General features: G+C 37.1%; 1 protein-coding gene across 3 annotated transcripts in view; it reads left to right on the forward strand.

Moving 5' to 3' along the window:
• The window catches only part of RPRD1A (regulation of nuclear pre-mRNA domain containing 1A), a 43,016-nt gene that overhangs the window by 12,042 nt on the left and 16,032 nt on the right, over positions 1-14,942 (forward strand). The window contains exons 3-7 of one of the 3 annotated variants that reach the window (XM_080581075.1): positions 622-728; positions 811-905; positions 1,887-2,013; positions 2,112-2,287; positions 4,066-4,452. In XM_080581075.1, coding sequence (XP_080437201.1) covers positions 622-728; positions 811-905; positions 1,887-2,013; positions 2,112-2,287; positions 4,066-4,122 — 562 coding nt within the window. In that variant the 3' untranslated portion in view covers positions 4,123-4,452. Of the gene's footprint in view, positions 1-621; positions 729-810; positions 906-1,886; positions 2,014-2,111; positions 2,288-4,065; positions 4,453-14,942 lie in introns of those variants that run through there. The other 2 variants (XM_080581076.1, XM_080581074.1) reach the window with 2 other exon arrangements.

The following is a 14,942-nucleotide window of genomic DNA, read 5'->3' on the forward strand; positions in this document are numbered from 1 at the left end:
TTCAGCTCATCCCTTCTGGTTTGGCTAGTTCTTGTGTGCTAATTCTGTCTCTGAAGTCATGTTAATTTATTTAGTGTTCATTTGATCTTGGAGAGTCTTAATGCTATTAGATGAAGTTACGCTGTGAATTCATCTGTATTCAATCATTTTTGCCTTAAATTAGGCCTTACTTTCAGTCTGCATTTATATGCTACAGCAGTTTGGCATGTCTCGTTACTAGTAATCATGATTTGTTTTTCCCCAGCAGACATCCCTCTTGTTGTATGACAAGGATACTAGGGTCTTGATGGGAAATTGTTTTCATATAAAGCTTTAGAGCTGTTAAAGCAATGGAAAACTATTTGCAGTGTTTATCTAACGGGTACAGACCTAGTATGGACTGAGCAAACAAATAGAAACAAGGGATTGGGCGCTGACTTTTTACTTTGTGCTTGCGAAGACATCTTGAACTGGTCTCTTTTCTGTAAAATGTAGTTTTGTTATTTTCTGAGGTTATTAAACTTCTCTTACTTTGATGTTGATAAAGTATGCCAAGATCCTTCTCTGAAAGATAGTCATACTGTAGTATGATTGTGCTGTACTTTTACTTAGTGCTGATTTTTGCTTTTTTCCTTGCAACAGTGAATCTGATGAAAGTTGTAAAAAGCACCTTGGCCGAGTGCTCTCTATCTGGGAAGAAAGGTCTGTTTATGAAAACGATGTATTAGAACAACTTAGGCAAGCTTTGTGTAAGTATTTTGTGTGTGTATGAAAACTCAGTCTCTTGTTTGAGGAGTCAGAGAAATAACATCTCAGTTTGTTTTCATTTAGATGGAGACAGAAAGGTGAGGAAGCGTACATATGAACAGATAAAAGTTGATGAAAATAACTGTTCACCTCGAAGTTCTCCCACTGACCCTCCACAGGTAAAAGAACATCTATAGAATGCTGTATTTGAATATGTTTTGATACAGAATTTTCAGCTACTCTTGTTTTTCAGTGGGTCTCTGCTTTTCTTTTTAATTAGTTACTGTTTATGGAAAGGGTGATTATACCCCTTTCTTTAGTCCAAGTGGCTGAACTTTGCCCCAGTAGGATGCAAGATTACCCCAGTACTGTGCTCAGTTATATTTTATGACCTGTATTAGCTTTGTAAGGAGAGACTGCTGTGCTTTTTACCTGTCCCTACAACCTTCTCACATCAAGGTAAGATAAATCTTATTGGCTACATAAGTTTGTTTCCTGAAGATATCTCATGCTGGGAATCTTCATTCTTCTATGGAAAGGTAGCTTAACATTACATTGATTTTTTTCAGGACTACAAAGGATTTGTTGGCTTTGCAACACTTTCTGGTTAAAGTTTCTGAGAAGTAGTTAGAAAATTATGCTGTCATTTACTAATCCGTTTGTGAGGTGTAATACACCAAAGAGTTGCAGACAGTGTTCATCTTCAGGCCTTGTCAAACTTTGCTCTGAAGTATTTCAGGCTGCAAGTTGGAGTTAAGACATTGAGCATGCTGTAGCTTCAGTCAGTTTGACACTAAAGCAGAATATATGTACTATATCTTGCTTTGTCCGTACTAGGATTTTAGCATTAGTTCTGGTTGGTTCTCATTTTAGGTTGTCATTTGGTTTCCAGGGTGGTAACAAAGATAAGTAGTCTATACCAAGAATTTCAATGAAAAATCTATTTTAGGAAAGTGATCTTTAAAACTAGGAACACTGAAACATTCTTCTGAGAACTTGTATTTTTTTTTGTCTGGGAGGAGATAGAATGTTGATATGATGCTAATGCCATAAATGCTCTTAAAAATGCCATCAAATTGATTCCGTAGGCTTGTGATATACTGTGTTTTACTAGGATTTGTTTATTTAAACTAGTTCTCAATCTTCCATACTTTTTTCAGACCACAGATCTCATTAGAGCGTTACAAGAACTAGAAAATGCTGCCTCTGGGGATGCAGCAGTTCATCAGAGAATAGCCTCTTTGCCTCTAGAGGTCCAAGATGTGTCCCTATTAGACAGGATAACAGGTGAGGGTTGGGGATCTAGAATCTGAAATGCTGCAATGCAAACTCAACAACATAGAATGAAATCATGCTTTACCTCTTTCTCTCTGTTTGCTTTTTAGATAAGGAATCTGGAGAGCAACTTTCCAAAATGGTAGATGATGCATGTATGTTGCTGGCGGATTACAATGGCAGGTTGGCAGCTGAAATAGATGATAGAAAACAGCTAACTCGAATGTTGTCAGACTTCCTGCGATGTCAAAAAGAATTCCTTGCAGAGAAAGAACATAAGCTGGAAGTGCGTAATGTTTTGTTTTAGTCCATTCTTTGCTCTAGCTTGATCTTGCAAATGTTTTCAGTTTGCCTAAACAGCTTTTCTCTCCAAAGATAAATATTTAATTGCCAGTTAGGTCTTTGTTTCCAGCATGTTATTAATGAGATTTATTTGGTTCTAGTATTCTAAATCTATTAAACCAGCTCAACGTTAGGTACTATTGCCATTTCAATCACTTCAGTGTTTGTCTTTCTGTGTTTTAGCATGTTTGGTCTGCACAGTATGTAAAGGCTTAGTTTTACTTGTGCAGGTAGAAAATCTTACCCTTAATGGTAGAAACTTTACTCCATGTAGAATTAACTTTTTCTTGTTCTTTTTATTTATTGTTATAAGTCTTAACTATGTATTACATGGTATAATAATATTCTTTGTGTGAAAGGGCTTGATCTTTCTGGTAGTCAAAGGTTTGTGAAGTCACTTAAAGGATAAAAATTTAATTACTGGCTTCTACATAACTTTTTTAACCTGACTTGGGTATCCATTAATCTCAGTAAAACATAATTTTAGGCTCTATAGCCTCTAATACAACTGATCAGCAGCATTTTTAGCACTGGGACCAGTAGGGTAGGACAAATCATTTAAAAAAGAGGGAAGCAGGGTGAACAGCTCAGTATGAGTGGATGATCTACTGAGTTACTCCATTTCTCACTATTACCAGTCACTTGTTTTGTTTTTCTGTTGCATAATACTGCCAACCCCCCTGGTGAACATTCTACCTGTGTAGGTCTACAGGTCTATAATTTCACATCCATTGCTTCCCAAATCCCTTCTCTAAACTTTGAGACATAGGTTCCAGCCCTGAGTTGGGTAATAGGGTGATAAAAATGAAGCTACATTGTTTTGCAAGGGAAAATAGCTGTACAGTTGCAGTGCCCTGTAACTGTGGCATATACACATAATCTTTATGTTGTGCACGAATTAATTGCTTTTCAGGTTTCATGTCATACAGGCCTATCATGAAAACTTTCTTCACTCTGGTTTCTTTATGCTTTTGTAACATCATAACTTGAGTTCAGTCAGATCTTGTGTCTCGGCCTGGGAAAATGCTGTTCATGATGCATCTGAAGTTATGTCATTCTTAGACTGCTCTTGTTTCCTGACTTCCTTTGCTCTGTGCTTCACAGAAAAGCATTTGATGAAGCTTTTTCCTGCCAACTTCACTGTATTTATCCCCACCCGAGGGGGAAGAATATCAACCAACTTCACATAAGATAGATGGTACACATGGTAGCATTGATGGCACTAGCAACTGATCCAACTGCACAAAGGAACCTGAAAGAACAGGAAACGTTAAGTGGTTGTATTCTTAGTGAAATTCAGAGATGTTACCTACTGTTGACCTGGTTTAATAGAATTTGAATTTCCAGAGAATTCTTGGTGTTTTTAAACTCTAGACTAGAGCTTTAGACCTAAATTTGCAGGTCTTTTATCTTCTGAGGAAAATTTACAGGTAAGTAACTTGGAATAACCAATCTTTGCATTAGTACTTTATTTTTTTTTAATAGGAGTTGTTATAATAGTTATTTCTAAACAGAACTTAATGATTCCCATCAAAATCAAGGTAACGTATGCATTAGCATTGAACCTTGACAGGAAATTTTGACAACAGATAAATAATATGAGCTATTATGTCTACACCAGAAGCTAACCATACTGCTTAGTAGGTGACTTTCATAACTCTGCTTTGGGTAAGTAGTGTCGTTTTTAACTCTTAAATTATGTTTTCTTTAACATCTGTCTAGCTTCTGTTGCAGGTGGTGGACATGGACCTATCTTCTAATGATGTCACCATCCATTAGTACACACATCCTGCTAAAAATAAATTTAAGAATCAAAATCTTGTATTGTCTGTTTTTTGAAAACTGAAGGGGAGGAATCCTGTAACTACTCATACTAAACCTCTGCTATTGTCATCTATCTTCTCACAAACATTACTGAATTTATGCCTGAGATGGATGAGCATTTATCCAGTGCCATTCCTTTTTCTTCAAGATAAAAGCTTTCACGTGGTTGTTCTTAAAATTCACAAGTCCTTTTGGTTAAATCATTCCAAGTTCCAAATGCAGAAATCTGGGTGTCACTTGCATTGAGGTTGCCATAACCAAAAGCAAAGAGCTGTGAAAACGAGACTTTGTCAGACTTCAGCTTTTTTACTTACACTGTAGTTACTGGGCTTATGTGAACATCGGAAATGATGAGTGGTGGATGTAGAAGTTGTCCTTCACAAGTACAGTAAAGAACTTTATTGAGGTAAATCTATGCAGGTAACAGAGGAGATACATTTTATAATTGCTCTTATGCCCCCCTCAAATTTAGGTTTGTCCTAAAGGGCATTTTCCCTTCACCTTTGTAAGTTTTAAAGAAGTATAAATATTTGAGGTACAGTTGTATCTGGAAACTTGCCTGGGATTTATAGCTAGGTGTATTTCTATCTTAGAGAAAATGGGCACTTTTGCAGAAAGATTTTGTAGGAACATTTTTTTTCCAGAATATTGAGAATTAATATTTTCTATTTTCTACTTTGATTCATTCCTCCCTCTCTGCCTCCTTGTTGCACCCCCATCCTGCCCCTTTGCCCATTCCCTAGTTTTTGTATGTAAATGTTGATTAGTTTGTCGGTCTCACTGAAGGCTGGGGAAGAGATATTTATGTTGTGCAGGAACAGAGAACTAGCTATACACAAATCAAGGTGCCCTCATGTCTGTGTGATAAAGACTGTGCTGTAGGTTTTCTAGAATGAACATGACCTTAAAAATACAGAGATGACATAAACAAGAGAAGATCTTGATTTACTACTGCTTTGCTTTTGCTACTTCCACGGTCTCATTGTAGGCTCTTACTAAATTTCAAATAAAGGCTTTGGTAATGCGGAATCATACATGACTTACAAATGTGGGCAGGAGGTAATACTACCTTTTCCTAGAAAAATGCTTCAAGACAGCCTGCTCTCATCTTTGTTAGGAAAAACATAGCATTGCTACACTTAGCATACGCTGGATGACCCAAGTTCTTACATAAGGTTTATTACTACTTACCACCTTAAATTTGGCAATATTTTTCTCACAAAATCCAAGTTTTTATGGAGGAAATGCTGTGCTAGGAGGCCTGCTGTGTTTCAGCAGCTTGCATTTAATTAAGATGTTTGATGTTTTCTTGCATTCCATATTTTATACAGCTATATAAACAATATTCACATCCTTACACTCTCACATCTGGTTATAATTGCAGTTTCTTAGCATGTTGAGAGAATATAATATGTTCAATGCACTTTTATTTAATGGTTGAGCTTTATGGCTCAATATAACTTAACTTGTCTTCCTAAAAGTTTTAATTTTGCTGTTGAATTTTATAGGTAAACAGCAAGCAGTTTCTCATCCCAGCCTGCAGCCCTGGAGTTGAAGGCTTTTTTGCTTTGTTCAGTTCCAGCTTAATGTTTCAAATACGTTAAACAAAGAAGTCAGGGGTGGTAGTGGTATATTATAACAGGCCTTTGATATTCAGGATTTGTTTCTTAGTGCAGGACTGGACTGATGCTACAGTCTACTTTTTTTACCATGGCCTTGGCTAACAGTAAAGGCATCACAGGTAGTGTAGTGCTTTCATTGCTGTTTTTTTCTTTAGACCCCTTATACTCTCCTAGTACATTTTTGTCAGCTTGTTTCATGCAGTGCCAAATGAACTTAGGGTGTGATACAATCATTAACTTCTCAAGTCCACTTGAAATGATTGGAATTAATTTGTAACTTTGCAGCTGAGCAGCTAAAGTCTTTTGCTGTTTTGGTTGAGGAAGATTAATTTGTAGCATGAATCCTACATTGCTTTTTGTTTTAGGATGTTTTTGTTTTAGCATTGTAGGGCGTGTACAAATCCCTGAGCGTGGCAGAACCACAGGTTAATCTTGAATTAGAACCAAGCTGTGCTGTAACTGTTGTTAGTAGCGCAATGATTACAAAATGGTTATCTGGGAAATACCAGGATGTTTTCAAGAAGGTTTATCTGTACTGGATCAGGAATGTTCCGAGTATTTAAGATCCTCTGATACTTGGCAACATAAGTCTCTCTAAGTAGCGATATCAAGCAGTTGTTCTATACTGTGGTCTCCTGACATTGTGAATCATCACGTTTATTTCTATTCAGGATTAAAGCTGAGGGAATTGAATCTGTGTTGAGAATGCTTTCAATTCACGGTAGTATGACTTCTCCAGAAAGAGGTGGTCAATTAAAATATTCATGGGCTGAGGAGAGCATGAATTTGGATCTTTTTATAAGGAAAAAGAGGAAAGGCTTCACTAGAACTTTCATTTCTTTTGTGGGCCAATGTCAAGTAATCTTCACTGTTTTTCTTTGAGAAATGTATGTTGCTGTTCTCCATCAGGAGAGGATTGTAAACTAAGAATCTCTGATGAATGGTGGATTCACTATTGTAGTTATACCCTGTACAAAATGAAATAGGACTCCGAAACAGACCCCTGTGCTTAGAGATTGGTGTAGACCAGTTCAAAGCCCTTCCTCACACTGACCACTTGAGATGTGTCATGTGGTGTAAATGTCTCGAGGCTCTATTCCTTGAGTTGCACAGTGCAAGTCCTTTACTGAATTATAATCACTGATGTTCAATGTTCAAAAAAGATATCAAGATCAGTGAGTTTGCACTATCTATCTGAAGGCAATTGGACAGAATTCAGCCATCACTGCTGTACTCATCTCTCTCTAGTAAGGTTTACTAGATTAGAAGTTAACGGGAGGGAAATGATCTCTTATCTGCAATAGAATTAGGCTTGCTAAGCATGTTTACAGAATGATAATTATTTTTCAAATGTAGCTGTTCGTATGTTTCCATGAACGTTTTCTTTCTATACCAAGAAATGGCAGGAGATACAGTTGTAAAGGTTAACTTTTGTAGAAGTAACGTGCTGGACTAGAGTGGAGGACTGCAGCTCTTATGTCAAATGCAGAAAAGTCAAGCCATCAGTGAATTTTGTTCTTCCGTGCTGTACCTATTTTATGAGAATAATATTTATTTGCTCCATTTCTCATAACCGCCTTATAACCTCTCTGTGCTTGACCAATAAAAAGTTTTTATATTAACCAACGACTGGAGTCTGAGATACCATGATACATAATTTCTCAATTTGTAGCTGAAAGTGTTAGGCTTCAGAGTTCTCTGTCACTCAGTATAACAGAGACATTTGACGACTTCTACTTTCTAAATTGAGTTACTAGTGATTTTGAGTATAAATCCTGGCTTTTTTAACAGATTGGACAGGTTGTAGGTTGTACTTTGCTCATCCTTGTAAAATAAGAATAACCTTTTGGTTATTAGGGTGGGTTTTTTAAACTTCACTCTGCAGCTTACACTTCTAATTTAAAACAAATAAAAACCAAACAACAACAACAAAAAAAAACAAGTACAGGTACTTATACTCTGAGGTACTTCTTGAATTCCACACTATAAACATGCAGGGGAAAGATAATGGTCATATCTAGGTAGGACTTGCTGTTTATAACAAGTCGGTTAGGCAATGTTCCTGGCTGTTGTAAGCCAAAAACTTGATCCTGTTAACCAAAATCAATGGATCTATTTGTCGTCTTCAGAAGAACAATTTTGCAGGTATGTAATGGATTCCTTTTTTTGTGCAAATAAACACTTGAGAGGATGGGAAAGTGAATATGGAATAATCAGTGCAGTGTGTTCCAGCTAGAATGTCTCCTTCAGTGTCGAAGGACAGCTGGAGACTGGACACTTTTTGGTGCGTTCTTCAGCAGATGTTCTTTTTTCTTCCAGCAAATAAGTAGCTGGTTAACACAAACAAAACAAAAACATTTAAAGATTGAAACTGTAGCACATATTTCTGTCAGTGCTGGCCATGTAGTTTTTGTATAAAATGTGTAGTCTTAACTACAAGTTTTAATTTCCCACAATAATGCTGTTCAAACTAGATTTTTTCAGATGTTTTACTCAATAGGGCTGATAAACTTTTTTTAGGAGCCTTTTTTTCTTTATTGTAAATATGAAGTGAACAGAACTATAAACCCTGCTTTTATACCCCTTCCCTCCCTGTCTGTCCTCAAGAGTCTATATGCAGTTAAAAAGGAAGCACTGTGCTCAAGTTACTCTTGACTGTGACCTCATGTTTCACTGCACTTCGGATAATGATCTGCTTTGTTGTAAGGGCTGATGAGAGGTGCTACTAGGTATCTCTGACAGAAGAAAGAAGATAAATGGCTAGAACATCAGCTTCCTTTTTCTGTCAGCCATGCTGAAACAAAGCAGATTTCGTTCCATCTTAGATATAAACTTGAGATGTTTCCACTTAAAAGCAGTGTGGTGTTAGGTACAAAAAGTGTTTTGCCTAAAATCTGGTGCAGAGCTTAACAGCACTCATACATTTGTGGACGGGGCTAGTAACTTTTTGAAGAATTTGTGCACAGCAAGGAAACAGTCTGTGCTTGAGATGGCATTTTAAAGAAAATTTGCATCCGCTTTAGATCTTGGGCAGGGTGGTAATATTTATATGTCCTCACGTACACATAGGAAAATAATTCATTCGCTTCTGTAAGAGTCTGAGATGGCAAATAGCAAATATTTTCAAAGCATATAATGAAATAGGGAATTACCTCATGTTATTAGGCATATCTCAATGTCTTTGTAGGAGAAAGCTGGTTCTTACTGGAAGAAATGTCAACTGGTGCAACTTGATTAGTAACTATAGGTGACATCTTTATGACAAAAAGCTTGTATTTAAAGAATGCGTTCTTGTTCTAGAATTCTTGTTCTAGAACACTTCAATATTTTGGGATGTGAATGGACAATGTAGTTTCCATGTGTTTTTAAATGCAGAGCTTGAATTGAAATTAGTCTGTCACTCAGTCCATTGGTTATGTGCAAAATCTCACTGAAAACAAATAAAAATTTTGAAGAGTTCATTTGAATCTTGAATAACACAGAGAAGGGTAGTTCTTAGTTTCAGTAATTCTGGTGTCAAATTATTTTGAGTTCATACCTGATCTGCTTTAATCAGGTAGCTAAACTATTTTGTTTCCCTGGTTCAAATTCATGACTAAACTACTCACAATGTTTGTTGTGACCATTTCATACATCTTTTATGGTCTGGATGCTCTTTTCAAATACCTACTGATTGATTGGAGGACACCTTCAACTTTGCCATTAATAACTAAAAAAGCTAACAGGTAGTTCAAGACATAGTGGTACTGGCGTCAACTTGTTGGACCAGTAGCTCTCCAAAGAGGTGTTTTTTTGTTTTTAAGAAACCTCTACTACTTTCTCAGGTAGCAGATTGTGGAAGTTAGTACCTTCTGTATCCCTTCAACTAATCAACTAAGGCTCAGTGTAGAGGGCAGAAATACTGTTTAGGAAGATTCAAACAAACAATTTTATAAATGAAAACAATTTTATAAATGAAAACCATCACATTTACACCAATGTCTAAGTCATTGTTACCCCTGAGACATTTTACTTGAATAAAATCCATGTGTGTAATAAAATAATGTCCTGGTGCTTAAGGAGAGTTCAAAGAATAGTATTGATGAAGTGGGTCAGTTCATGGAGCAGTAGTCCAAGGATGCCAGCTGAGAAGATGAGAGCTGTTAGGAAATATGATGCTTCTCCTATCTGGACGCTTGCTGAAAAATCTAATTCTTAAACTCTGGCATTATCTTTCTGTTAAAGCATGCAGATGAAATAGTTTTGAAGAATCTCCCATTTCAGCTTGTCGGTAGCAACTGGAGTTTAAGACCAACCTGAATTTGAAAATCAAATTCTAAGAATGATGGTATTTTTTGTTTTCTCTAGAAAAGTCTATCTGGAAGTCTTACTTTCTTACTGGAAATGCACACAACATGTATTCTGAATCAGTGCTGGAGGAGATGCCATAGGGATGAAGAGAACTGCAGGGCTTTCAGTGTTGCTGCAACTACCTGGAACAAGTGTTCATTTTTGCCTTCATTGCAATTGGAAGCTGAGATTTTTATGATATGTGTTTATACATACACATATTTTTTCCTAGCATCTTATTTCAAAATGTGTTGTCTTAGAAGGTGGATTATTTTCTCCATACCTATGTTTGTATGGCTGGACTTGATGATCTAAGAGGTCTTTTCCAACCTAAACAATTCTATGATTTCCCTGATGGAGAGGAGTATGTACCATATAAGAGGGAGAGTGGGAAGAACGACTTGGAGGCTATGAATTAAAACGTGGTTGAGGACCATGTAAACACACCAGCACTCATTACTCTTGAATAGAGTAAAACTCATACTCTACTCATTACTCGTTGTCTCTTGAAGCTGTATGTATTGGTTACTCTAGGGGATGTAATGAACAAGTAAGGCAATTTCAGCAGCAATGAGAAAGCAATATATTCTACAATAACACCTGCTAAGTTAGTTTCACGGCCTGGTAGCTGTGTAAAGGGAGATATCAGAGCCTTTTTTCATAGGAGTGCTCCCCATCACCTGGTAAGGGTGTAAAGTGGTCCTTATGCTTGCCTTAAAATTCAGTTTTAGACCAAAAGAAAGGCCAGAGTATGTTTACTTCTGCTAAAACAGTTGAGATGTGTATCAGTTTTGCTAAAAGAATACTGAATTAGTCTACTTCTGAGTTTTTAAAGCTTTTCCACTGCCAAAATCTGGAATGCTGTGGACTAATGGTGGAATAAGGTGAAATAGAATACAGGGAAACAACACAGGATGACATACAAATTCTGTACATTGTCTTGGAGTTTTTTTCTGTTATATCGTATGAAGATGTATTTCCCAGATAAAAAGTGCATTAAGTTGACTTGGTTAGAGAGTACAAAACATTTTTCTAGCGCATTCCAGCTGCTGCTGGCAGTGATTGGTGGAAAAGGGAAGCGTGTATTGTTATTATAGTAGGCTTGTAAGTGTTGATTTCTCAGGAGACAAGACCAAAGCAGTCATGCGGACAGTCCATCAATTCTTCTTTCATTTGACAGGGAAACAAAAATAGTTTAGTTCCTTACATTTGGCAAATTTAGTTTTGTAAATAGTAGAGAGGCCCAAAGGACTATCTCAGTAGCAATTCTCCCTTAGCCTGATCTCCAGGCATTGTGTGTGTAGCTTAGAACCAGCCGCAGCCTCTGATATTCTTTGCCAAAACAATCCTTGTGGGATGTAGAAGGCATCAAGGGGTTGGGGTAGTGTTGGGAGGACTGTAGAGGACACACTGGCTGGGAGATACGGTGGGATGGAGAGCTGAGCTAACTCGTGTGGGGTTGGGAGGGTTAGCTGTTTGTTTATAGGAATCAAATAGCATCACTATTCACTAAACATCCTTTTACCGCTGTGTTGTATCATCTTGAAAAAATAGTGCTATTGAGGGTGGAAGTGTTTGCATGCAATAGGATGGAAGCAATATTCTTCTGACAGCATTAGTCTGAAGAGCTGGTGTTTTGAGCTGCTTTCTTCAACTTGGCTAGCTGCTTTCTCTTGCCTGTTTTCAGTAACAGGTGAAATCTTTGTTTATTTTCACAAAAGCACTTTTCTGATTAATTTTCATTGTCTGTGAAGTTGACCTAACAGTGTGTTCTCAGTGCTATGGTACTTTAGAAATACATTATGAATTCAAATCGACTTGGAAAAACTTTCAAACAGCTATCAAATCGATTCCAATGGTCTATCAAGAAAATGAAGGAAAATAAGTTGTAGCTTTTTCTAAATGAAGAAAAGCTTCATTATGTGAAGTGGGATAGTACATATTTAAATGGGAACATCTGGGACACTTGAATATCTAAGTGTTACAAAGGAAATTTTAATGACTTGGGTTTTGCACTTTTACATGCACAAAAAAAATGAACAACAAACAAAAAAAGTTTTAGGCCAATGAGAACGGTATTTTTGAGGTGCATAGGCAGAGGAGGAAGGTAATGTGACTTTTTAGGCAGAAAATTACATTTTTGTTAGCAGTCAAGATAAGTACTCTGAAGACATAAATGACTGTTTAGCAACATTACCTGGCTCCAGATTCAGAGTAGTTTCTGAGTGCCAAAGTGGTCATTGGTTCTCTCTACGTAGCTGGGTGTGCTTGCCACAGCATACGTCTCATTTGTAAGTGAGGGTGAGGGGGGAAAGCAAAGAAATCAGAAGAATGCACATACTTTTAAAACAAACGTTAGAAGTTCCAGTAGATGCGTGCCAGAGGGCTGGAATGTTAATCAGTATCTTTAGCACAAGTCCTGAAGTATTGAAGGTAGTCCATGAGTCCTTGATTTAGATGTAGACAACTGATAACTAGTAGAAATCATTGTAAAATTAAGCCTTTGATCTGCTGCAATTTGAATGTTTCCCTTTGTGGAAAACGTGTAGTGGCTGCTTTGTCAGTTATTACATTGCAAGAGAAGGTTAAACTTTCAAAGACGTAGAGCTGAAAGTTTAGTAGTAAGTGTTTGAGCTTTGAGTTCACCATTCAAAATATTTTTATTTTGAAGTTGCTACTAAAAATAACACATTAACAATAAAATAGCAGTAGAACAAAGCAAAGAAGGTTGGAGAAGAAAGATTGTTGGAGAAACAAGATTTACATCTGACTGCAGTCTTAAGGGTCAAGTAGATGCTTCCTTTGCTCTAGTTCCTCAAATGTTAGGCACTTATTATCCCTTTCCACTCCTAATAACATTTTTTATTTCACCCTTTGTTTCTCTTAAGTCAATAGTATTCAGATAAGGTTCATTTTATTCCAGCCCAAATACTTATATCATGAGACAGCAAAGGAGGTAGAAGTCTAATAGTTCTGGGGGTTCAAGAGTTCTGCCTGCAAGTGAGTTCTTGAATTCTGTGTGGAGTGTTGAGTTAATTGTAACTTCTTTAAAATGAGCATTTGAGCTGTCCTGATCTGAATAAACATAAGCCCTTCTGATTACGAGGACAGCAGAAGGCAGAAGACGTAATGGACAGTAGAACTCCTGCAAGATTTACACTTCATAATGTTTCAAACACGACATTTTAATGTAACTTATATCTAGGTTGCTAGTGACTACTGGAGTAGGAGGAATGATTCTGCAAGGGCAGAAGATAGGAATTCAGTTGTTTCCTGCATTGCATCCTAATTCACTACTTATAATTTGCTTCATTGTGTTATTTATTTTTTCTTATATCACTTACTCTGCTTTTTCCTTGTGCTGCGGCCAGTAAGAAAATGCTGGGAATGTTGTATTCTTAGAGAATCTCCTCTTCCACCCCCCTCTCCACCTTGTTTTTGGTTGTCATCCTACATATCAATACAATAGTGAAGCTGAATCTGGTGCTGTTTGTTGTCTAAGAGACCACAGCATCAAAATGAAACCTGGTTAAATTCCAGAGGTGTTCTAGAAACTTAAAATCTCTCATTTAAAGCTGCTGTTATCTTATGGATATAATTAACATCTGTCAGCCATAGTGAACCATGATCAGAAAGTGGTGGTTCATCTCTAAGGTCAGTATATTTGATAGATAAGCAATCTGTGCTATCATTGTACTTAACTTCCTTCGGGGTTGCTTTGCCTACCAGATTCTGATAATCATTTAACATCCAGGAAAAAAAAAAAAGCAAGCAACTACAACAGGGTTTTAGTTAAACTGATAGTTGATGAGTAGCTTCCAGCCATATCTTTTCAGTCTTTCACTCGTTTATGATTCCATAATAACCAATATAAGCAACAACTGCACGAGAGCCAGTAAAATGTTTTCTTCTTTCCCCATTTTCTGCCTTCTGTCCTAGGAAAACTTTGTTGTTGGGGCTGGTGGTGGCAGCGGCATTTATTTAATTTTTAATTTTTTTGATTTTTAAACCAGTGATATATTAAGCAACCTTTGGTTTTAAACAGCTTAAATATGAAAATTGTGCCACTCACATTAGCATAGCATACACTGACTGCTTAGCAAAGCAGTTTAGCATACCATCTTGAAAGCCAGGTGTTTCTTGTGCTTGCTTTCACAGGCCATGTAGTGAAATGAGTGCTGTTTCCAGTAGAGAAACTCATCATTTGGCATAGAAAGATAGTAGGTATGACCTCAGCGGAGAGAATTAAATTCTGTCTATGTATATACCTATTAATTTGCTCTTTTAATCACAATTACTGAGCTCAGCTATGGCATTACCTGAAGATGCAGGAGTGACAAGTCCTTATTTATAATATCTGTGGAAGAAACCAGGCGATCTTGCTAAGCCACGTTATCTCTAAGCCTTTTTACCCTGAGGCTGAATGATTGTGGAATAAAACACAAAATGCTGTTGCAGGTACAAACCCGAAGTACAGTCACTGTGCATGCTGGTTTGTTGCAGGGGAACCTGCACAAACTGGCCGTGCTCCACCATCTGAGAAGCTAGCTGCATTCTACTGCAGTTTCTTCCAGTGCACATCCACTTCCTTTTCAGATGTGTTCCTCTCAAGAATATGCTGTCTTCTGGATTTCTTACTGTGCCATCGTGCTGTCTTAAAATATGGATTGCAGCAAGAAGTTTGGTGTGGCCAGGCTAAACTCCAGAAAGTAATATTTAAATCACTGCTCCTTTTGTTTTCTGACTCAACTGTGATTTATACGGACTGTTAATGATTTCTCTTGCTGCAATGCCTGTAAGAGAGAGTCATTCCTGTGCCATTGA

This window comes from Anser brachyrhynchus (assembly GCF_964034855.1).
Source record: "Anser brachyrhynchus genome assembly, chromosome: 2".
NCBI classification, from domain to species: Eukaryota; Metazoa; Chordata; class Aves; order Anseriformes; family Anatidae; genus Anser; species Anser brachyrhynchus.